We start from the raw sequence: 25723 nt of genomic DNA, 5'->3' as shown, positions 1-25723 counted from the left end.
AGGGAGGAATGGGCAAATCTGGGCTTCCTATCACTGCAAATCAACTCCAATGAGTCCTGAGGTACCAAACTCAGTCCCTTAGCCATTAAGCCATTTCTGCAGCAAGAGAAGAGAACTCTTTGCAGAGGAGCACAAATAAGTCAGTTGTGAAATGGAGGTGTTAAAAATCTGTGAAAGCAGACAACAAGTACCCTGATTTAAGATATTAGTGAAGAGATTAAGATTGTAAATAACTTCTCACAGAGTAACCGCTTTCGATGATATGAAGATGCCTAGCAAACATGCAAATAAAATGAGGTTTCAGACATTTTAAAATTAAAAGAAAAATACGACAGATACATGATAGATAGTTAGATGATAGATAGATAGTTGATAGGTAGGTAGGTAGGTAGATAGGTAGGTAGGTAGGTAGGTAGATAGATAGATAGATAGATAGATAGATAGATAGGGAATATAGAGAGATAGTTTACTGAGTAAAGTATCTCACAAACATGAGGACCAGAGTGTAAACCTCAATCTACCTAAAAGTGCCAAACATGTAGGAAGAGGGGGCAGAAAGATTGTAAGAGCCACAGAGTGGGTAGGAATATCTTAAGGCATGGTCTCCAGTCTCCACCTACCCCACAGGAACTGATTAGGCCTTCATGACCCCATAGTGAATACCAGAACCCCACTGAGGAGGGCCTACATGGTAATAGGAGCAGGGGCAAGGGGATAAAAGAGTATAACCTGTTATAGTATATATAAAATAAAAAATATCTTGAAAAAAAGAAGTTAGAAAGGTGACCAAGAAAGGTTAATAGGCAATGACAGGGAAGGTTCTGGGGAATAGGCAACGTGTGACATGTACACACAAAGTGGAAAGTGGAAAGGAGGGGATAGAAGGATGAGGGAGATGAAGGAGGAGGAGAATCAACTAAAACATAAAGTATTTGAACAATGCCATGATGATATCTAGAACTCTATATTATAGTAAAAAATATATAATGAAAATAAAGGTGCCAAACATCTTGATGTATGCTTGTAACCCCAGAACTGTGGAAGCAGAGGCAGGGGGGAGCCCTAGGGTTTGCTGGCCAGGCAGTCTTGCCTACATAGTGGACATGAGGTCAGTAAGAGACACTGTCTCAGAAAATGTGGATGGCATATCTGAGGATGACAGCTGAGGCTGTCCCCTAGCCTCCACATGTGTACACATGCACCTGTACATGCGAAGATGCACATACACAAGTCCACACACACATGCAACAACACACAGGCCCGAGGTTGTCCATCATTAGTCCATTTGGTTTCCTTGTTCCAACTGCAGCAGAGTATGTGACCAGGACAAAGTTATACTGTGCTTATCAAGAAAGGAAGCCATTACCATTCTCTTGCCCAAAGGAGGTCCAAAGACTCCTTTTCTTCTTTTGTCCAATTTTGACATGATAATATTCTGAGTTTGGGCTGCTGTAGTTTGTGCTGAGAAGTTAACTATCAGAGGTTTGTAGACTTCCTTATTGATTTGATTTAAAAGAAAATTCTACACAATGGGAAAAATAACAAAGGGAGCCAGAGTTGAAATTGTTTTGACATCTCAGATAAATAATTAGATTCATTGTTGACATACTTGACTTTAACCTCACACGCCATGACAATATGAAATGAGGAGAAATCACTAAGAATCATCGTTACCATGCCAACAGAGTCTCTCCCCCCCTTCTCTCTCTCTCTCTGTGCCAGACCTCTTGTATGCACCTTCTCCGATTTCTACACCCAATATGAAAAGCACATATTCCTTACTAACATGAAGTTATAGGAACTTAGGAAAGTAGCCACTGGTCTCAGAGATGGGCAAGAATTCAATTGCCATTTGTCTCTGTCTAGACCAGTGTACTTCTTCAAATACATTACTGCTTCTCTACTTGTGTACCAAGTTATATCTCATGGGTTAGGAAACCTGAACAACGTCATTGCAGTTCAAAAGAAAATCCACTGGAAAGCAGGTGGAATTACTAATTAAATAATTGAACTAAATCAAGATGTATGACGCCACAAGTTTGTGAAAAGTAATGCTTTAAAATACAAGGACAAGCTAGTTTCTCTGCTGAATCTGACGGAAGTGGAAGTGACAAAAAGCTGTGCTTTCCTCTATGCCTTTAGTCGTGTCAAATCCCTAATGCTCGACTTGATGCCATGGGTCAATCCCTCAACTTGCTGAACATTTTCAGGTGTTTGTTTATATAGGGCAAATCTATAACTCAGGTAAACTCTTAGTTAAAACCCCTACTTCCTTCTTGGGTCTTCCCTGATATAAACAAGCATTTCATTCATGATACGATATCATTCTAATATTCCATGAAAAAGATCGTTTAATGAATAAATGGTACTGAGACAACTAGTATATATCCAGGTTTACTCCAGGAGGATTACAGAATAAAAAAAAATAGTATCAATGAACAACTAGAAGCAAGTGCTAGTGAACGTTGTGGGATGAGAGCTGAAAAGTCAGGATGGAAGAAGGAGTGAGAAAGCACCTTCCTCCTCCTCCATGGGCTCAGCAGAGCTGCGGGGAGCGGGTACAGTATCGCTGCAGCAGCTGGCACCATCCAGGTTAACACACATCTGGTATGAGTCCAGAAATCATTGAGGAAAATCATTCCTGTTACTGCACAGCAAACCATAAGATATGAAATAATTTATAAAATTGACTATTAAGTGTAATTGATTAGAACAATTTTCAAGAGATACTATTCTTAAATAGCTATTCTTACTAAAGAAAACAATGGGACAATAACTTTCTGACATAAAACAGTATTATCATTTGACCCAGGCAGCCCAGTCCTGAAGTGAAATGGCTGAATGTTTTACTGTTTAAAGCATGTTATTAATGAATTTTCTAAAAAAAAAAAAAAAAATAGGCAATTACCCCAAATCTCTGTGGTTCAAATACTTGAGTATTTTTTTAAAATTAGACTAGTTAAACATTAACATTCTTAGGAATATTATGCATGTTTCAACATGTAAATTTCTACAATACTTACAATGATGTAAACACTCTTTCCAGTTCCTGTTGGTCCTACAAATACTGAAGGCTTCTGATGAGTGGTCAGCAAATTCATGAGTGCAGAGTATCGGATTGTGTCCAGAGTTGGCACAATGATTTCATTAAACAGCATGTCTTTGGGAATTGGAGGAGCATCCAACAATTTCTTTACCCATGGCTCCCATCTTCCTATTCCCTGTTTATAATAAATAGCCAAATACTTTTAAAAGCTCTGTACTTCTGTGCTTCTATAGAAAAGATCAAGAACAACAAACCCTGTTATTTACAAATTTGTTTTATTGTGTGAAACATTTACCACTCAGGCTGAAAGCTATTTTTATGTCTAAATTAAGGGGAAATCAAGTTCTTTGTGAGAGTGGTCTAGTGAGTAAAAAAGAGTGAGAAACTGCCCATTAGTTATAAAGCATGATCCCAATATTAGTTAGATATGTATACATATACATTTAAATAATACAAACATAAATAAAACATATTACTAATTTTGTTCTTAGCACAATAATTGTTGTAGTTGTTACAAAAACAGAACAAACAGAACCCAAGTGTTATAGTCCAGTTCATGTGGGAAATGTTAATGACCAGCTGCAGTCCTGCAGGAGAGAGTGCCTGTTACATAACCAACATACATTAATCTCCGACAGGTGACCTTGAACAGCATGTGCCGTGCTGGGCTCAAAACCAAGATGTGCAATTCTACTTAATGAATACAATTGGCCCATTGGTTATTATTATTTTAATCACAGGTGGAAACTGTTTTCAGTAAAATTAGCTAGTCTAAGACTATACAGAAAGAAAATAACTTCACTAAGATTCAAACCTGGGGGCATCTTACTTCTAAATCTGCATGTCTTCCTTTATTGCATATTTGCTGTTAGGGAAACAGTGATGGAGCAATGGCCACAGGCCCATCCTGTGCCGTTCCTTAGAAGAGACTCTGCCAGACTGACAGTGGCATATCTTGCTTCCGAACTCACCTCAGTGACAAATTGATAATCATAAACTGATCCCTTTTCAGGAAAAAGGACAGTTAATTTCTTTGTGGATGTTTGTTCAGTACCACTCAGTAATTTAAACTTAGATCGAGTTATGTCTGAAATTGGACCTTCCATTAACTCTCGAAGAATCAGATCAAATTTCAACCGATCATCAGCTGTACAAGAAGCACCAACAGACCAGATCAGTGAAAAGAGAAAAATGCCCTGTATTGGAAAAAGGAAAAGAAAGAGTGCAATTAAACTACCTTCAATTTGTCCTTGTGGCTCAAAATCAGACCAACTTATTGATACTTCTGAAAGGAAAGGTATGAGCTCATATGTAATAGCAGGTCATCTAAGTATTTTAAAATAATTGAGATTTTGTCCAAATTACATGTCTTATAAAATCTTTGAGACTATAATGCAAGGTATAAATTCTAGTCATATTGAAGCTTTAGAATGGTTCCACTAGTAATTATGGGATGGTTTAAATGCATGCAGGAGGCTAACCTTAAAAGGAACATTGAGATAACCTTCTTTTTAAAAAGTTTATTTGCAAGAAAAAAAAAAAAGAGAATGAAAGAATGCACTCATCAGGTCCTCTTGCCACTGCAAATGAACTCCACCTATAGGTGCTACTTTGGGCATCTGGCTTTATGTAATAGGGACCTGAACCCAGGACAGTGGGCTTTGCAAGCAAGCACCTTTAACTGCTAGCAATTTCTCCAGTCCTGAGATAACTTTCAGTGAAGATGTTGGGGTACACTTTGATAGGTTGATAATACACATATTTTACTTTAAAATATGATATTCTGGGTTTCAGTAGAACATAGTTCTGTTATTTTATTTGTCACAATATATGAGCATTAGTTATATGAGCTAGAATTGCCATAATGCCAGAAAGAGAGCCATTAGCTAGCTTTCTGTGTTCTAGATTCAGTCAGAGGGACAGGGATGAACACCAGACCCACCAACTGTATGACAGAAATCTGCTTGCTTGCTTTCCAGTCAAGTCTCTTTTTCAAAGGTGGAGTCAGCAGAGTGCCAACTATACTCACCACAGTTCTAGGCTCTACTTCAACCCTGGTCAACTCTGCTTAGTTTATGCAAAGACTGCTTCAGGAAAATGTTAATTCCTAAATTAAAAATCAATCCATTTCATGAAATAGAAGCTATACAGATTCCATGTTGATCATATTAGAAGGGCCATCATGAGCAGCCAGAAATATTTTCATTTAAAAATATCAAAGGTTAGGCTGGGGAGATGGTCACTGGATCAAATGCTTACCATGTAAGTGTGAGGACCAGAGTTCAGATACCCAGCACCCATATAGATGCCAGGCAGGCATGGCAGTGTGCCTATCATCCCAGTGCTCAGGAGGTAGAGCTGGGTAAGAGGCTCCCCAAGAGAAGTTGCTTAGCTAGACTAGCTGAATCAGCAAGGCCTAGGTTCACGTGAGAGACCCTGCATACATAAACAAAGTGGAGAACTGTCTCAGAAGAAACCAGTGTCAACCTCTGGCCTATACATACAAGTTCACCCCATACACATTTGTTTCTGTGCATATGAATACACATGCATGTATAACAATACACATGTAAAACAGGTCTGCTGATATGTGCATTACTACTTTTGTATGTGTGGTGTGTGTGCGCGTGTGTCAATGCGTGTAGGTGCACTAGTGTGTGAGCGCACATGGAGGCCAGAGGTTGACACCAGGTGTCCTCCTTAATCCACTCCATCTTATTTTCTGAGACAGCGTCTCTCACTGAACCTGGAACTCACAAATTTGGTTATACTATCCAGCAAGCTCCATGGGTTCTTTGTCTCCTCCTCCCCAGCACTGGAATCACAGACATAGGCTAGCTCTTATGTGGGTACTGGGGATCTAAACTCAGGTCATCATGCATGCATGATAAGCCTTTAAAAATATTATTTATTTGAGAGAGAGAGAGAGAGAAAGAGTGCGTGTGGATACTCCAGGATCTCTTGTCACTGCAAATGAACTACAGACACGTGCATATTTTGTGCCTCTGGTTTTACCTGAGTACTGGGTGAACAAACCCAGGCCCTCAGGCTTTGACTACTGAACCATCTCCTCAGCCTGCGTGACAAGCACTTTAATGACTCATACATCCTCCCAGCTCCCTATGTTACTATTTTGAAAATCTGATTTTCAGGTTGCGGTGTAGCTCAGTGACAGGACACTGCCTAGCATGTGTAAGGTACTCAGGTTAATATCTAATACTGAAATACAATAAAATAAAAACAAATCTGTTTATTGATTACCTGTAAATTTTCTTATTTTCCTCAACCTGAATGTATATTATATACTAGCACACATCCACGCATTTACTTTAATTTTTTTTTAGAGAGAGACAGCAAGAGAGAGGGATTTGGTGTGCCAGGGCCTCAGCCACTGAATTTGAACTCTAGAAGCTTCTGCCACCTAGTGGGCATGTGCAACCTTGTGCTTGTTTGTCTGGCTTGTGTGGGATCTGGAGAGCTGAACATGGATCCTTAGCCTTCATAGGTAAGCACCTTAACTGCTAAGCCACCTCTCCAGCCCCATATTTACTTCCCTATAATATAAACACGTTCAAATACAAAAAGGAAGAAAGGTAAATGGGAAAACATAATAAATTGTGGTTTGGACTTGAGGTGAAACATTTTTAGGACAGGCCACTTCTGTTCAGATGAAACATGGTTTCAGCGGTGGGTGTGTGCTGACTGCTGAGCTCCTCAAGTCCCCATGACAGAGCACCAGTCCAGAAGCATCTACATCTGCTCTTGGGGCCTGGGGCTTGGCTTCCTTCTCATTGTTGAACAGTCACCACTGTCCTCTCTCCAGTTAGGAGCAACATGAATCTCGTGGGTTAGGAAGCCCTGGTGAAAGCAGGGGCTGTCTGTCTTCCTGCTGCATGACGCAGACTGCAGTCTTACCTCAAGCAAAGAGTAGGTCTCTCGATCATTTCTGTCCTTGTTTTTGGCTTCATCGGCAAAGTCATCCATGAAACAATCTATCAGATTCATTAAGGAGCGCACCAAGTTTGTATCTGAAGTAGGAGATAGTTCCTGAAAAGTCAGGAGGGAAGGGCTATAAAACAAATTAATCTAGGCTTTAGATAAAATAGCACCAGCTTCTGCTGTTGAGCTTGTTTAATCTTAACATTCAGAGCATCTGTGAAAAGACACTCTTCGGAGGCTTGTCTTCTGAAGGAAAACCAAGGCATACATTAATTACTTGCTGAGAGTATGACAGCAGTGATTGTCATATTTAGGTCATATGTCCTCTTTATCAGGTCCCTCTTAAACCAATTCGCAAACTTAAAAGCATGTTACTAGAACATGCTTATTTTGATCAAAGACCTGGGTTTTATGCTTTACTAATCTTATAAATCAAAGCATGGGGGGAAAAGTCAGAAAAGGTAGTTCATTTACATTTTTACAATGATTAAAAATAAATAAAACCTATTTAGTACATATTGATAAGGAATAGAAGCAGTTGTAGTAAGCTCAACCCCATGAAATACGTGCCCAAATCTTGAAGTTCATGAAGACATCGCTGGAGTGCAGTAAGTATGCATTTCCTGGCATCTCATCACAACAATATAAATATAAATGAACTAACATAGACAACCCCTAGAATCACACAGAGTACAGCAAGTTCTTAACAAACATCCATCCACATCTCTCCCAGCTCTTTACCAACCTTTAAGACTGCACCAATCCTTAGTTAATATGTAAATGTTAACTTTCTGAAGTTGATTGGAAACAGCTGGTTTCCTTTTAGCCATCCTCACCCCCAGGTGAAGGTTCCTGTGCTCTGAGTGGCTGCTTCTGAGGGTCCTGGGTCATGTCTTTCCTGTCCTCACTGTCCCATAATGCTGAGTATTTTCCACATGAAAACATTTTCCTGTTTTTCTCTTGTTTCTAAATCACTAGCACACATGAGATTCTATCCTTTGCTTTCTTTGTTTTATTTTTTTTCCTCTGGATTTTCCCTTTAGGGTAGTTAGCATGGTTTTATACTCCATTCTCTAAGTCCATACCTTGTGCCAAATTCCAGTTTTAAGTTTTCTGCCACGAAAAGTTAACAGCACAGGAGCTATCAGTACTGTTTGCCTGTTTGTTACAGAGCCAGAGTTGTCTTGAAGATCTCTGTCCAGTCTTTGCAAGCAGAACCCTGTTCTGCATTTCTCCCCTGGGTGGGTGAGGCTTTGATCAGCTTCAGTGACTCTCAGTGACAGGAGACTACCATTCCTGTTACCATTTTTATTCCTTCAAAATTATTTTACCTATTTTAGGAACTCCCTCATGTCTTTCTGCCAGAAACTTGCTTATTTTACAAAACTTGAAAAATAAAGTTCATAAAAATGGGTATTTAAATCATTCATTAGAAATAACAGAGAATCTTTTGTGATATTCAGACTGGGCTGGGCAGGCCTTTCAAGTTTTTCTTTATTGTTTCATGTTGTTGTTTTTAAAAGAGAAGCACATGGACATTTTTCTCAAATTCTAAGATGCATTTTTAAACATTTTTGGAGGGTAATTACATGATTTTTTTAAAAAAATTTAATAAGAAAACGTAGGAAGGGTGGCACGTGCTTATAATCATAGTGTGAGTCTGAGGCAGGAATGTTGGAAGTTCAAGATTAGCCTGGGCTACAGCATGAGACTTTGTGTCAAAGAATAAAGGTGAAAAGCAAAAAAGAACAACAACAACAAAAAAAATTAAACAGCTTTCAATCAAACCAACTAAAAGATATTTTATCTATTACTTGATAATAAAAAAGATACTAAATTGCTTTGCTTAGCTAAGTTTTCCATTTTTTTGAATCTTAACATTCCTATTTCTTGTACCTTTGTGTGTCTTCTAATGAATTCAACAGAAATAGGGACCATTCTTTCAAATAGGCCCTCTAAAAATTCCCTCTGCATAACACTGATGGAAGCCGGCAGAAGGTTGATCCAGGACAGAATCAGCGGTCTCCAGCCCAGCATGTGAGGCTCCATGTAAATCATGCCACACCGGGACACCTGGAAGGGGAAGCATCATTTGCCTCAATGTAAACTCTTAAAAAGACACACAGGAGTCAGGAGGCATGTTGATGGTGACACCTTTATTGAAGTGCCATCAGTGACTAGTGTTATGGCAGATAAAGGGGCATCGTCCTGGGGTGATGACCCAATGGCATCTGAAAACCTGGGGACACCTTCTCATAGATGGAAATTTGGGGTCACATGACGTCCAAGCAATCTGAATCACTGAGTCATGAGTTGCTGTTCTATTCTGTGTATTTCAACAACAAAGATCACATTGTTCCTTGGACTAACCTTGTCATTGATTAGTTTGCCTGCATCCAGATCCAGGCAGATTACACAATGGATAGGCTAGAGGGACCCCAAGGACCCCATGCTAATCATTGGGTTCCTGGAAGACACAGGTAAGGTTAAGTAGGTAGTCCAGTGTGAGACCTGCTTTCAATGCTCAGCATGAAGTTGACTTAGCACATCTACTTCTTATGACCGTTCAGAAAGTAACAGGACGGGAGGATTAAAAACTTGATTTTATGTAATTTCTTTTTTTGTGCACGACTTTGCCAAATGGTCCCAGACAAAAAGAGGAAAGCAGCCTGTTAAATTTGTCTAGGTATGTAAACATCTAGAATATATATTCTTTTACAATCACAGATCAACCTTACAGGGAATTCCACAAATATTTTTCATTTCAAATAAAAGCTGGTAAGTTAAAAAAAAAAGATAACATTTTGGAATTTATAAGCAGATGTAAAAATTGAGAACTTACAGTGGCGGGAGAAGCAACTTCTAAATCCATTGGTTCAAATATCAGGTTCATCTGTGGTGACATCTGAATAATCTCCCCACTCATCAGACACAGCTTCTTGTTGTCATCCAGAACTGTGTTCATGTTCTCAATCCACACAGCATCTACTGGCCCATCAAAGATTAGCCACTTCCTATCTGGAGTCTAGTTTAAACATAGCATGAAAAAGTGCTGAAGTACAATAAAGGAAAGTTCAATCACATTATTTCAAAATAAAAAACATAACCCTGAAATTAATCTATCAAGAAAATATAAAAGAACCCTTTAAATAAAGTATACATCTGTATGTATATATATATATGTACATATATATATATATATATATAAAGTATACATCTATATCTATATCTATCTATATATATATTCTTTATGTATGAAGAAGCCTATATATACTATAGACAAGACAAAAATGCAATAAATTTCTTTATGTCCAACATTTTCAATGTTCCTGAGTTCAAACATACATACATATTTTAGGAAGTAATAGAAGTAAAAATACAAGTGATAGGGAAAACAGAATTCCCATTTAAATATATCTGTTTATAGTGCTTTACATATTGCTCAAAAAGAAACTGCTAGTATCTATTCATATACATTAACTACTTTTGTGTACTAAGCCAAATTTTCCCTCCATCAAGTGAATTCACATACACACACACATACACACACACACACACACACACACACACACACACACACACACTAGTCTTGGGCCCAACTACCTCGTGATAGTATAGGATATTAAAATCATGAAAGCATACCCACATGTTTAATATATCAAAAATAATATAAATCAATAATGTATAAATTATATAAAATCAATATAATAATTGAAAAGTTATTTAGCAATTGCTAAAATATTTACATGTTGTCAAAAGTATGGCAAATGTTTCACATACATGAAGAAGTGCCTAGGTAATTGGTAGAGAGTTCAAAACTGGGTTCTCCTGTTCAGATTCGTATAATTCAGCTGTCCTGTTTGCAGGAAGTGTCTGGGTTTACCATCAGCACTTGGAACTTGAAGTTGCAATGGTGAATGATTTAAATCCATCTCATCACATTCCTCAGTCCCTGTGACCAACCCATTAATCTCTTTGACAGTGGTCCATCGCAAGCTCCAGTCATCTCATGCCCACATTCAGAGGCTAATTCTGGCTGTGCTCTGGGAGTGCCTAGCACCGTAACATGGGTAATCACCTTGAGATCAATTTCTCAAGCTCCAGGCTTTAAGTTCTTATCACCTATCACTGTGGGAAGCATGCCCCATATGTGTGGTCTTGAGTCTCACAACCTGCAGTTTTCCATTTGGCTGTACTGCTTATGAGTGATAGGTAAACTATGAGTGTCACTGAGACTCAGTATTTATGGGATGTAGCTTTCAGCCAATGCGATGAAAGTTATGTAACACAAGAGTGTCACTGAGACTCAGTATTTATGGGATGTAGCTTTCAGCCAATGCAATGAAAGTTATGTAACACAACATAGAGATATTGTAGGGCCCTTTCTGGATAAATGTAAGTGTCTACATCATCTAGTAGCTTCATGTTAAGTTGTTCTAGAAAATATATGAGTGGTCTCAAACCTTTGTCTGCTTCTCTTGTGCCTCATGATGACTTTACCATCAAAATTACCAGAAAAACTTGGTATTGGGGCAAGATCACTACCCCTTAAGTTACTTGAAGTCCATGAGCTTTCTGCCAACAAAAATCATGGTCTACTGAGCTTTTCAGTGGTACTGAGCACCAAATTTAGATATATACTATCCATTTATAGTGAATGATTTAATAAAGAAACTAGATGTTCCAAGTGCAAATATCTTTTCCTGTCGCGTGTTGCCTCACATAAATCACCCTGTGTGAAGGACCTACTAAAGTGTGGCTGTCAGATGAGCACCCGCTGGTCTGTGGGCTCTGCTCATGAGCTTGACCTGCAACCATTTCACAGAACAAGCCAGGAGTAGAGAAGGCAGCAGCTAACACATCTCTTGTGCACATTCTCTTCCTAACACACTACATGGAAAGCACTAGAACTTGAAGACATTTACAGAGATATGCAATTTGTTCTCTGAGCATTCAAATATTTCCCACAGTTATTGGACATGACAGTGGCAGCATGGGGACAAAAGAGGCAAAAGATGGATACAAATACATGGATGCTGTCATTCCTGATTTCTATAACTCTTTTACCCCCAGCCCCGTCTTCGATGGCTCCCAGGACAAGGTGCTCCAGGCAGGCTCTCGGGGCTGCTTATAGGTGCTGCAATTGTTAGTCACAGAAGTACTGCCAGACCAGCCAGTATGTTTCCAATGAATAGCTTAAGCTATTGACATCAAAGTTTGTTTGAAACAAATGAAAAATTAGACATTGGTCATAAAGCATATCATAATCTTTTAAGACATGCATGTCCACACGCTGGTACTTACCGATGAGGAGGCAAATGCTCGGAAGCTGACAGCTAGGATACCGTCAGACCACTCATGGGACACTAAGTCAAACTGTCCATATAGTTGGCCCATGGTGACAGACTTAGGGTTTAAAACAGTTATCTGAACTTTGTTTTCTTCCATTAGCCCCTTAATGAAGAAAATAATAATTTATTTTGAATAACATTTTTTTTTATTCATAGAAAACATGATTGTATATACAGAAAACTTCAAGGAAACTTTCAAGAAACTACCAGAGGGGGTGGGGAGATGACTCAGCGGTTAAGGAGCTTGCCTGAAAAGCTTCACAACCCAGATTCAATTCCCTACTCCCCATGTAAAGCTGGATGCACAAAGTGGCACATGCATCGGGAGTTCATTTGCAGTGCCACTATGCCCTGGCATGCCCATTCTCTCACCTTCTCTCTCACTCTTTCTGTCTGTCTGTCTCTTTCTTTCTCTTTTTTTTTTCTTTTTTTTCTGCTTGCAAATAAATTTTTAAAATTTAAACAAAAGAAACTACCAGAAATAAGGGATGAAGTTGGTAAGGTTCCAGGGCACAAGGTCAATGTGTAAAAATCACTTCTATTTTCTTTATAATGTCACTGAACAATTAAAAATAAAATTCTGAAGTACTATTTACAATGAAATTTAAAAGCTCATGAACTGTATAGGAATAAAACAGTAATGTTATAGAGATCTATAAATGTAAAAGAATAAAACAAGAGTTGGCAATTATTTTGTAAAAGGCCAGACAATAAATAGTATAGGCTTTCTAGGTTTTATTTTCCATTTTTATTCCTTAAAAAAAAAACTGTAAAAACTGTTAACACCAGTCTAAGTTTACTAGCATTACAAAAATAGGCTATGGCAGAATTTGGCCTGTGGGCTATAATTTGCTGACCCTTGTTACAAAATGTTCTCTGAGAGAAAATAAAAACATGTAAAGATGGAGAAAATGGTACTTCCTGTGGAGTCAAAAATTTAATATTAGTAAATTGCCCATTTTTGTCAGAACCCTGGTTCTCTGAATTATTATGAGACATGTTAGTGCCCTTGGGGCATAAAGACTTTGTTTTAAATTAACAAAATTCATTTTTAGAACAGTTTTAAGTTTATAGAGAGATTGAACAAAAACTATAGACTCAAATACTTACTCTGCTTCCAAGACAGTAATTTCCCATATCAGTAACACTGTACATCAATGTGGTATAAACAAAGAATTTATAGTAATGCATCATTATTAGCAAAAGCTCATAATTTGTATCAGGGTTGCTGTGTGTTATTTTATTTTATAGGTTTTACAGACTACATAATATCATTAAGCCACCATTATAGTCCTATAACTACCATATAAATCCTGTATGCTATTCTTACAACAATATATATGTATATGTACATACATACTTGTATTTGTACACACACACACACACACACACACACACACACACACACACACAAAATACTGCCAAAGCTTGCATACAAACTAGCAAATTAAGAAAAGATGCGCGGTCGGGCGTGGTGGCACATGCCTTTAATCCCAGCACTCAGGAGGCAGAGATAGGAGGATTGCCATGAGTTTGAGGCCACCCTGAGACTCCATAGTGAATTCCAGGTCAGCCTGGGCTAGAGTGAGACCCTACCACAAAAAAAAAGAAAGAAAGAAAGAAAGAAAGAAGGAAGGAAGGAAAGAAGGAAGGAAGGAAGGAAGGAAGGAAGGAAGGAAGGAAGGAAGGAAGGAAGGAAGGAAGAAAACATGCATAAATAATAGCCTTAAATAATAAGACAAAACTAGAGTCATCTTTCTTCTCTGTTCCAGAAAGATCTTTACAATGGAAGTTCCTAAATCCAGAAGCACAGGGAAGCTCTACCATCTTCTTAATCAGGATTGCTGTCATCAAAGAATGGCTTTTATTCCTGAGGCTTGTGAGAAGCTGTAGTTTGTGTATGGCGGCCATGGAAACTACCTCCATTACATATTGCAAGATAACTCAGAATTTTCAGGAAATGAATCATTTGGACTGTATAAGTGAAAAGAAAACATCCACTCACTAAGCACTGTTGTGTTTTGTTCTTTTAGAGACTTTTTGGCAAAGCCTAGTTGGCATAACAATAAAATATTAAATTGGAAATACACAAATAAGTCAAAAACAAGAAAAGGCAAGAAGACAGGTAGGGAGAGGTTTTTTTTTTTTTTTTTTAAAGGAAGGAAAATAGAAATGGATAGAAAGATGGAAATAGATGAATTTGGTGACAGAGATAAGTAGCACATCGGTTTGTATGATAATCAATATTAGTGAGTTCAAATTTGCCTCTAAAATATAAAAATATCTAACCAGGGGAAATTAAAAGTGAAACTATTTTCCATAAAACATAAACCACAGTGACACCCTCAAGATTACCTTCAAAGCTATAGGGAAATGAATATACAAAGTGAAAGCAGGGTTGTCATTAGTAAAACAAAGATAAATAGATCAAAGGTAAACAAAACAGGAAAATAATAACTTTATATTGGTCAGAAGAGAGACTGTACAGTGAATACACTGTGATCACAAACTTCATAGGCTATACACACTGAAATATATAAAGTAAAAGCTCTCCAAAATATTAGGGGAGATAAGTAGAAATTCAGTCTTAAATACAGAGGTTAAAAGGCCCTGTTCCTTCAACAAGTCAAAGCATGACACTTGTGATGTTGAAGAAATTCAGGTAATGGCCACACGCACAGATGTGTGTATATGATGTGTAAACATTCTCCATTAAATTCATTTGACTTCCAGCTCGTAACAGAAGTTTGTATTACAAATCCAACTTCCCAGAAAATAAGAGTATTATCCTAGAACTATTAAAAGACAACTGTTGTTTGTTTCCCCTTCTATTTTTAGAGGTTTATAACATAGAGCATATGTTAACTTTAACACCAAAAGAGAAGAAATAGAAGTTTGAAAAGCAAATTTGTGGCATATTCTTTATAACTGAACTTACTACTTATTCATTTTGCTCTCTTAATATTATTTTATCTGACTCATTTTCTTATTTTCATGATTTTAAGTTGTCACATTGAAGGTATATTTTAAATTACTATATATCACTTTTTACACAAAGATCATTAACATAAATTAATGCATTGATAACACACATACCTTTTCACATATGTCATTTAATGCTCCAGCTAAAACACGATATGCACTAGTTTTCCCTCCAAATGGTTCTCCAACAATCATAAAACCATGACGTACAATCATCATTTCATATATTTGAAGGATCTTCTCAGAAAAGAATTTGGTCATTTGTAAATTCATGGAGGCACAATTATCTTTTATGGCTGCTAGCAAATCATTGTAATCTGGCTTTGGTAATTTTACCCCAGGAAATAAATCCGAAGTAATTCCCTGATGACAGACAATTTGGGAAATTTATATTTTATATATTTATACTATAAAATGTAAGCAAGTAGGTTTATATTAGTTGGAACATATATATATATATACATATATATATATGAATGGTAATGGAGACATTAAATAACAACAGTTCAAGTCTTTTCCTGTTTTCTGGTAGAAATTTTATAGTTTGAAGTCTGGTATTTAGTTTTAAAATTCTTTAAAGTAAAAAGTTAGAGGACTACTGCTATGTGATTAAAAATTTATAATAGGCACTGTTATATTAGAATAAAGTAACAAATATGCCAGTAGAAAAGAACAAGAAGTCTAGAAATAGACCCATACATACTAATTCTCATGAAGATGCAAAGCAAAGGCAACTCAGTAGACAGTCACCAGCAATGATTCTAGAACCACGATATCTAAATGGCTCTAATCCATGCCTCATACATACACATGGATTAGTTCAGAAGTATTTCAGTGCATACACTGTGTGGGTTGAGTCATGACTACCAAAATTTTGTGCTCACCCATACCCTCAGAATGAGACTTTATTGGAAAATCAGGTTTTACATTTTCAGTTAAAATGTCATACTGAGTTAGGATAACCCTACCTTCCATCACTGGTATATGTCTAAGAGAAAATGAGAGAGAAGTTCATAACAGGGAAAAAGGTCATGTGTAACTAGACCAAAGCATTTACAAGCCATGGGACAGCCAGGATTACAGGGAGCTATCAGGAGCTAGAAGGAGGCAAGGATGAATTCTCTAGAGCCCTCAGAGGGAGTATGGCCTCCTCAAACTCCCAGTTCACATTTCTGCCTTTCAGAACGGAAGCAGAGTAAACGATGTCTCATACCTCAAGTTTGTGGGACTTGTTATGGCAATCCCAGGAAACTACCACAATCATATAATGTATGTTTAGTAAAAATTATGATTTCACAGGCAGTGTTTATGAATACATAAAGTTAATGCCAAGGTTTAAGGAACTTAACTGTGATAAACTAGTAATTCTATTTTATAAGCTTCATCACATGTGAGAAATATGATTACTGCTTTTACTCTGAAGGCTAAAGTGCAGTTCAGGGGTGCTGAATGTGAAATCATATTTGAACTATACTTTAAAATTTGAACAACCATTAAATTACTCCTACATTTAATCCAATACATTTTCTTGGGACAAAGGAGTGAAAACAGCATCGTTGCTGAGTGGGTAAGAACGCACTACGGACTGACTAGTGGTTAGACTCGCTGTTCCCCATGTGCTTGCTACAAATATAAGTCACTTGTCAAATTTTCATCTCTGTTACATCAGCTGTTTGGCAGGAACAATGATACCTTCTGCTCCCTTCTGTCATTTGGAACACAAAATGAACTACACAGGAGAGGCAGGGTTTCACTCGGTAAGTCAGGCGGGCCTCTCCTTTGCTGTTCGCCCGGCAATGCTACTTGTTGCAGATGGGACTGCGGCTCAGTGGTAGTGGACGTGCTTAGTGCAGGCGAGGGAGGCACCGATTTGACCCACAGTCTCTCCCACATACAGGCATAAATAGGACATGGCTTTTACTAGGGGTTTGTGCTTGCTAAAGAAGGATTTTTTTTTTTTTCATGTGGCTCAAGTGGTTCATGCATACCCCCAAAAGAAACAAACAACCACAGAACACATTTGGTATTCACTGCCTCTCCACCACAACCATTACTCCTCACTCTGCTGGAAACACATGGAGGTACGTGTTCTGAAAGCTTGATCCCCAGCTGATGGCTGGAGGAGGTGTGCTGTTGGAGGCAGGCTTATGGGTGTTATTCCCAGCTTCCCCTTGCCGGTGTTTGGTACACTCTCTTGCTATTGGAGTTCACATGATGGTGACCAGGAGGTGATGTCCAGCTTGTGCTCATGCCACTGTTTCCCCTGCCATCATGGAGCTTCCCCTCAAGTCTGTCACCCCAAATAAACCCTTTCCTCCCACCAGCTCCTTTTGGCTGGGTGCTTTGTGCCAGCAATGAGAAGCTAGGTTTACAGACATCTGCTGGGGTTCGGGGCCACATCCTGCAGTGCATGGGACTGTCTTGCACAACAAAGGATTGTCCCAACAGGAAACATCAAGTATGCCTCACGTGAGACACGCTGCTCAGTGAGAAATGAGTGAATGAATCCACAGTTGCGTGAGGACACATCTAGTAAAGCACATATCAACATCTTGAAAACAACCAGAGCTTTTGCTCCTGGAAAATCTGTAATTACTAGTGTCAAGGAAACAGAGGAAAACCTTTAGGGAGAAACCTTGAAATCTTTCATTGTTGACTTCTTCCATAATATTTTTACATCTTAATTACCTTCCAAAAGATATTTACATCTCCAACTCCAAGTACTAAGGAAATCCCTTTCAGAATGGTGAAATAAAGGTGTTATGCACAGCTAATGACACAGGACCATCTTGTCACCCCCTCCCTGGCCACAGTGTTTTCAGGCTTTACATGCTGAAAGCTCCCAGCCCTGAAAGATAGCACACATCTACTGTTTATTTAGAGGCAATCCATGCCTCCCTTAATTTCTGATATAAAAGAAGATAATGACTCCAGAGTGATTATCGAAACTTACCCATTATTCTAATACTTCCTCCTCCCAAGTCCTCTTAATGTAATCTTAAAATATAATAAGATTTTCAGATTTGCTTCTTAAGTAAAATTATCCTGCTAGAAACAAACTTTATAAAAGTCATCTCATTCTTTTTAAGGAAATTCACATTTACCAAGTCTCTACTCTGTATTAAGAATTCAGCTGTGTGTTAGCCAAGTTACTTTTTTTCCTAACAGAGTCTCCTTCTCTTACAAGCAAGCACTTTATATCTTCCATATGCTCATTATATTTTACAATGAAAAAAAGTATTTAAAAATTTGTAGTTAACTGTCACTAGAAACCACAAAGCCACCTAAGTACACTTCAAATAGAAACAGTCTATGTTCTCTGTCTCATATCATCGTTTTACAGTATAGAAGGCTCTTTACTATAGAAGGGATCTTTACAAACATGGACATTTGACAAATCCCACACCATTATAAGAGTTTTGAAAACTGGAATAACAAGTTTTCTTACCTCAAAGAGTGGTAAATCATGGGATAAAAATTTTGGCAGATTTACATCAATAATTGATCTAAGTAGCAAAATTTCTTCATTTTCATTTGGATATTTCAGCTAAAAGAAAATGTAATCATGAAGATACGTATGCCTTCTAAATGTACCCTTTTCATATTCACAAATAAACACACAATCCATATAGTTAGCATACACACATACAAGAATGTAGCCCATATACTTTTCATTGTTAATTGTTATTAATTATCAAAACTGGTAAACTCTTGTGGAATTTCCTATTTCATAGGAGCATAAGCAGAGCTAATTGAACTCCACAGACATGCTAATAAAGGGCTACTGGCCATGAATTCAATATGGGTTGGAAGTTGCCACTGCCTATACACTTGCTTATCATGTGCATTCAAGACCAGCTATAGGCTGGTTTAGTGAAAAGTCATTAAAAGTGTTTTGAACAGTTGCAATACCTATAAACAATATCCATCCATCTGCCCATAATTTGATGCTGAAGCCTTTTCTCACAGTATAATAGAGTTCTTTATCCTTTTGTTGTTGTTGTTGTTTTTATAACTACATTAACAATGCATCACCCACTGCAGCCAGTTCTATTAAGCTCTGCTTCACTTCTTTGCAAGAGTAATGTTCTTCACAGTTAACTATAATACTGTTTAGCTGTGTGTCATCCTTACGTGATCCTAAGCTTCTCAGGTTTATACATTTGCTTCATCAACATATAATTCAAATTTTAGCATTTAATCTTCACAAAATCTTTCTTAAACATTACTTCTTATACAGACAAACTTCTACTTGTTTTGGTTTATATATCAGTTTCTCTACCATGTATTTAAGTGACATGTGACTAGTAACATGTTCCAACTAGCTTCACAAAGGTTCAAGAGCGAGCAAACTGGCTGCAGGTGAGGATGCCACAGCGCTGCATGTGGAGGTTGAAGCAGGGGCAGAGCAGTGTGATAGCTGCTGGAGACCTGCTCATATGGCACATGTGCCAGTCAACTCCTCGGAGAAACGTGAGTGAGCTAGTTAGCCCGCTAAGTCATTAAGCAAAGGGCATTCAAGAAAACTTAAACTCCAAAATGTCTGTGACATGTATAAATTCCCTGAGAATCTGACTGAATTTTGAACTTGTTACTCATGCCTACATTAGTATTAACAAGATTAGAAAAAAAAAAAACAACAAAACCTAAACTCACATTATTTCTCCTGACCTTAATACTTTATTCAGCATCTCATTAAAAGTTTTACCCTATCATCATACTATTTTGTTTTCTAGAATTCCCTTTTTTCTGAAGTATTTCTAACTAGTAAATGCCTTGCTCTTCATTAAGTGGCTTCAGCACTACACAACCACAGCAGCACTGGGCTGTCAGACTTAAGTGTCTGGGGCTCTCCAGAGGTCTTGAAGGTGAAAGTGACATCTGCTCAGCTGGGCTTCGTTTTTGATCCATCTGACCAAAAATGAATTATGAATGGTGAATCATATTTTCTTGTTTGAGAGGCTAATATTTTGCAGCAAATGTTTAAGTTATCCCTTAATATAATATAAGCAAACTTAAAATATTCATTTAAAAACATTCAACAATTCTGAAGTGGCTTTTGACAAAGAATGATGGGGTTCATTTACAGCCTAACTTTAATAGCTCAATTCCATAGTCAAGATTGCAGCAAAGACAAACCCTGGGGCAGCTCGTTGTCTTCCCCATTATCTGGCCACAAAGTGATACTGCAGAGCCAGGTTAATAAAAGTCGTTTCTTTGGATGCTTTCCTGTGTGGCAGGCAGCAGCAACAGTGACTTGAACTTACGTTAGGCCACCGTGAGGGAGAGTGTCGCCGCGGTGTACCAGAACCCTCGTGGCACGCGGGTAAAATGCAGGACATTGTTCTTATCATGTGGGGCGTATTGTGAAATTTTTATCATCTACAAATCATGAATGAGAACATTTTGCAAACTCTAAGGTCACATTTTTGTGTTTTTCTTTTAACAATAGCCTATCTTGCCTTCATAAAGGACAGCTAGTTCCATGTCATAGTTGCGTAAAATAGTTGCAGTGAAAAGTTAACCAAGCACTAAAGTATTTACGATTTTCACATACACATGATTTTACATTGCAAACAGCTAATGGCAAATCTATTACTGTTAGCCCATAATCAGCTACAATGTATCTTGTATATGTTTATTAATTGTACATCACACCCTTGAAAATGGCACTGTTATACAAACAGAAAGCATTTGAAATATGTCTCCACAGTAAGCAATTGTATTCTTTGGTAGTATCCAGTTTCCCACATTTAAAATCATGCAACAGAACTCAAATTACTAAAAGTTACACCTGTGAGATTTAACATAACATTATAAAATTTCCTTTTCATTGTGTGCAAAATAATTATTTAAAACAACACAACCATGGATTCTTTCTAGCTAGTTACTGACACCAACCAGTGCCTTGAAGTCTGTGAGTGCATGGAGTCCTAAGATTTGCAGACAGGAAATGTGTGCATCACTACCTTTAGATTCCCGGCAGCGGTGAGCACGGACTTCACAGCCCGCATGCCGTAGTCATAGTGGTGCTGGGAGGAGAGCTGCTCTGAGCACAAGCGATAGGTAGCCACGATCTTTACTGACAGTGGCCTCGCAGTGACAAACCCGCAGGAGTACAGGACTATCTCAGCAATCATGGCGTAGTCAGGGACCATCATGGCCACTGTCCGAAAGAGGGCCTATGGAAGCACAAGGAAGAAACCATGAACACAACCCCACTCTATCTATCTATCTATCTATCTATCTATCTATCTATCTATCTATCTATCTATCTTTCTTTCTTTCTTTCTTTCTTTCTTTCTTTCTTTCTTTCTTTTTCTTTTTTTTCTTTTCTTTTTTTTTTTTTTTTTTTGGTTTTTCAAGGTAGAGTCTCATTCTAGTCCAGGCTGACCTGGAATTCACGATGTAGTCTCAGGGTAGCCTTGAACTCACCGTGATCCTCCTTCTTCTACTTCCCAAGAGCTGGGATTAAAGGCATGTACCACCATACATGGCAACCCCACTCTTTATTTCATAGCTTGCTGTAATTTTTATAGCTTTTCTAGGTTTCTCATTTTATATTTATTAAGCAATAAATATCTAAGTTACTAAGTTTTAATTTAAAAATTTAAATCATATAGACAAGACAATTTCAAAAGCTAGTTGCCTATTAAGGCTATATAATCAACATGCCATATGCTTTGTACAAAATTTTCTATCTAAATATTTCTTTTTGTTTGTTTTGTTTTGTTGAGGTAGGGTCTCACTTTAGCCCAGGCTGACCTGGAGTCCTCTATGTAGTCTCAGGGTGGCCTCGAACTCATGGTGATCCTCCTACCTCTGCCTCCTGAGTGCTAGGATTAAAGGCATGTGCCAACATGCCCAACTTAAATCTTAAATATCAGTTATGCTATGTTCTTTGTGGAAAACATTGTCACAAAGGAAAGAACATCAGCCTGCTAGGGTGCCTGTGAGTCAGGCTTCTCACCCAGGCTGATGAGAAGGAGACTGCAGCTGGAAGCCTGGGTTCCCATCAGAGCTCTCTACAGATCCAGTTGATGTCAGAACCTCAGGCTAATCAGATCATCCCTATGACTATGAGAGTATTACAGTAGGCAAATGAAATACTATGAGATAATTTTGAACTTTTTGAATCTGTCATCACTGGGCCAGTCTTTAAGCATAATAATGGAAAGAAAATGAAATAAGTTGTGGATTATTGTTAATATAAATAAATTGTTTTGAAAATTATAAAAGTCACTTATACTCATAGTATTTTAAATATTGTGGAACAAATAAATGTTGTGTGATGGTAAATAAGTCCAAAATCAATACATTTTTAAAGAATAAATATGAAAGTTTGGGTTTAGAATATTAGAGTATTTCAGAATTCACTGTACTAGTTCATATATAAAACCATGTTTCTTGTCCTGAAGAAGAAAAACAATGACATAAAAAGTCTAGGGCTGGAGGGATTGCTTAGTGGTTAAGGTGTTTGCCTGCAAAGCCAAAGGACCCAGGATTGCTTCCCCAGGACCCAGGCTAGCCAGATGCACAAGGGGACACACACATCTGGAGTTCATCTGCAGTGGCTGGAGGCCCTGATGCACCCATTCTCTCTCTCTCTCTTCCTCTTTCTCTGTCAAATAAATAAATAAATAAGAATGAAATATTTTTTAAAAAGTTTATGTAGTGAATTATGGTAATTACATTCACATAGTTTATAACCACTTGAGGAAATTAGTGATCACCAAAATCACAAGGCAGATAAAAATATGAAATCTTGTTAAAGTGATCTATTATGACTCTTCCATGTTTGTGAACAAAGAAAAGACTTGCACCAAGCAAGGTTCTTCTAACATGTTAAGCAAATTATCAAAAGCCTTGGTCCTGATGTTTTGTCAATAAAGTTACCACTTAAAGAATAAAGAGTAACGTAAAAAAATTATAGCTTGGGCAAGTAACTTGGAATCCAGAATCTTAAACAAGTCAGTCTAACTACTGAATACATGAAGAAAAGCCAATTTAAGAGATTTGCCATCCAGAAGGTACATCAACAAGGTAGGCTCTCAACTACTTAAAAAAAAATTATTTATTTGCAAGCAGAAAGAGAGAGAGAGAGAGAGAGAGAGAGAGAGAGAGAGAGAGAGATAGATAGTGAGGAGAAAGACACAGAGAAAATGGGTGTGCTAGGGCGTCTATCCACTGCAAACAAACTCCAGGTGCATGCCCCTCCTTGTACATCTGGTTTACATGGGTCCTGGGGAATTGAACCTGGGTCCTTTGGTGTCACAAGCAAGTGTCTTAACTGCTAAGCCATCTCTCCAGCCCTCTACTACTTTTTAAGTGAATGAGAAACAGGATGACTGAATTTACAGTTTAGTCTTCTGATGGCTATGTAAGGATAACAAAGTCTTTTATAATAGTACAAGTTACTCCCAGCTTAGGGGACAACATCCAGAGCACCCCAAATCCTGTTAACCTTAGCTCAAGCAGCAGTATGGTGTGGAGCACTATGAAGTCGACAGATTGGTAGCTAGTGGACAGAAATTAGAGTGAGCAAAGGAGTTTCAAAACATGGGGCCTGGAGAGATGGCTCAGCAGTTAAAGGCACTTGCTTTGTAAAGCCTGGTGGCCCCAGCACCTATGTATGGCCAGATGCACAGAGTGCATGGGCATCTGGAGTTTGTTTGTGGAGGCAAGAGGCCCTGACATGTCTATTACCCCTCTCGCTTTTTCTTTCTCGATATTTGCAAATAAATAAAAAATAAAATTTAAAAACTATACAATGATGTTTCATTTATTAGGAGTCCTCTTCCAAAGAGTTATTGACATTGTAGAGAAAATTAGCCCATTCAAAATATTTTTAAGACTAATCCAGTGCTTCTTAAACATAATGTGTGACATGCGGATAAAACTGGAATTTGAACGTGTCAGAAACTTTATTAGTAATAGCAGTAAGTCTGAGTAAAATGTAGTACTTTTGAAAACTAAAAGTTGTGCTCTGACTTAACCAATGGCATCCCTTCTTGAGAACCAAAGAAAAAAGTGGGGGACACAAGAGCATAGATCCTGGAAGCATGCCAGGACTTGAATAAATCCCACAACACACAGTCAGTGTGATTATAACCCTTCATGCTTTTTTCAGCAGAAATAAATGGTTGAGAACAGTTGTTCTATCTTATTCATGAAAGAAGGTTAATACATAAAATTATACTTTAATTATAATTATACTTCTTATAATATGATTCCAATGGCCTGCATCTTTAAACTTCTCACCATTTCTTTCTAAAGACCTGGAAATATCGTTCATAAGACACGGACATGCTCGTGAATGAGCTTGACTGTCTGAGGAGCGTGAAGAGTTCAGGGTCCACTTTGATCTTTTCCTCAAATGCTTCTACTCTCTGGAAGTTACAAATAAGCCAGGCTGCTGGATGTGTGACACCAGGGCATCCAGACCATGCTTACCTTAAAAAGTGTCCTAAATGATCTAAAGTGTCAGTTCTTTAGAATAGTGTTACTCTACAATGTAGCTTCTCTAAAGTGAAGATGTGTTTAGGGTACTTTTATGGTATCCAGGTTTTATCCAGGTATGATAGAATGTTAAAATGGGATTCCTTCTGCAGGAAGGAATAGTTATCCGTCAACACCCAGTATGCAAAGTTTTCAAAGGAACTGAACACAACTGTCAAATCTTCTCCTCTTCTTGCAAGCCATAAGTAACTTGAGGGAGTAAGAAAGATGAAGAATTTGTGAAAAGATTTCCTTCAACAGAAGCTGCTGTCACCATGTGATTTCCCTCAGTCCTCACTGCCCCCAAGTACAATGCATACCAGATGTAAGAGAAAGCAAGGGTGTCCTGTGATCCAGGATCAGTGCCCAGAGATGCATACAATAAGGAGAGAGCCCAGAGTGAGAGTTCTTCAACAGGGAAATTTATATGGAATTGGCCACACAGGAAAAGAAGATAGAGTGACATCTAGAAAAATCGTATACATCACCCAGGTCCACGGAGCTGCAAGAAAAGAGACCTAACAGAGGAGCCTGACAAGACCTCAAGGGCGTAGACATGGCAGGACTTCACCCAGGCACATGCCTGAGCTGTGTATATGCTCGCTGCTTCTCTGCGAGGTCAAAACTACGAATGAATTCGTTTGACAGGTGGGCAGGGAAGTGGTTTGCAGCAGAACAGTGCGGAGAGAGCGGAAACAGCATGTATAAAGGCATGGGACATTCAGAAGCAAGCACAACCCCTGTGACAGACACATGCGGGGAAATGTCAGCACATGTACATGGGGTCTTAATGCCAAGACTCTCATAGGTTGGATTTCTTTTGATGATGACATTGGCAGTATTGCAAAGGACAATTTAATATTGTGAAATCCAGTGGGCAAGAGAGAGGTGACAAGTGAGCTGTCAC

General features: G+C 38.1%; 1 protein-coding gene across 1 annotated transcript in view; it reads right to left on the bottom strand.

Moving 5' to 3' along the window:
* Dnah7 (dynein axonemal heavy chain 7) overlaps window positions 1-25723 on the bottom strand; it is a 259409-nt gene that overhangs the window by 127081 nt on the left and 106605 nt on the right. Inside the window, exons 28-37 of the mRNA XM_045148328.1 lie at window positions 21288-21500; window positions 18767-18865; window positions 15433-15681; window positions 12290-12439; window positions 9828-10010; window positions 8882-9058; window positions 6962-7093; window positions 4018-4242; window positions 3024-3221; window positions 1367-1522 (exon numbers count right to left, since the gene is read on the bottom strand). Coding sequence (XP_045004263.1) covers window positions 1367-1522; window positions 3024-3221; window positions 4018-4242; window positions 6962-7093; window positions 8882-9058; window positions 9828-10010; window positions 12290-12439; window positions 15433-15681; window positions 18767-18865; window positions 21288-21500 — 1782 coding nt within the window. The remainder of the gene's footprint in view (window positions 1-1366; window positions 1523-3023; window positions 3222-4017; window positions 4243-6961; window positions 7094-8881; window positions 9059-9827; window positions 10011-12289; window positions 12440-15432; window positions 15682-18766; window positions 18866-21287; window positions 21501-25723) is intronic.

The sequence above is a fragment of the Jaculus jaculus genome, chromosome 4, assembly GCF_020740685.1.
Source record: "Jaculus jaculus isolate mJacJac1 chromosome 4, mJacJac1.mat.Y.cur, whole genome shotgun sequence".
NCBI lineage: Eukaryota > Metazoa > Chordata > Mammalia > Rodentia > Dipodidae > Jaculus > Jaculus jaculus.
This window is presented reverse-complemented; position numbering and strand designations above follow the sequence as displayed.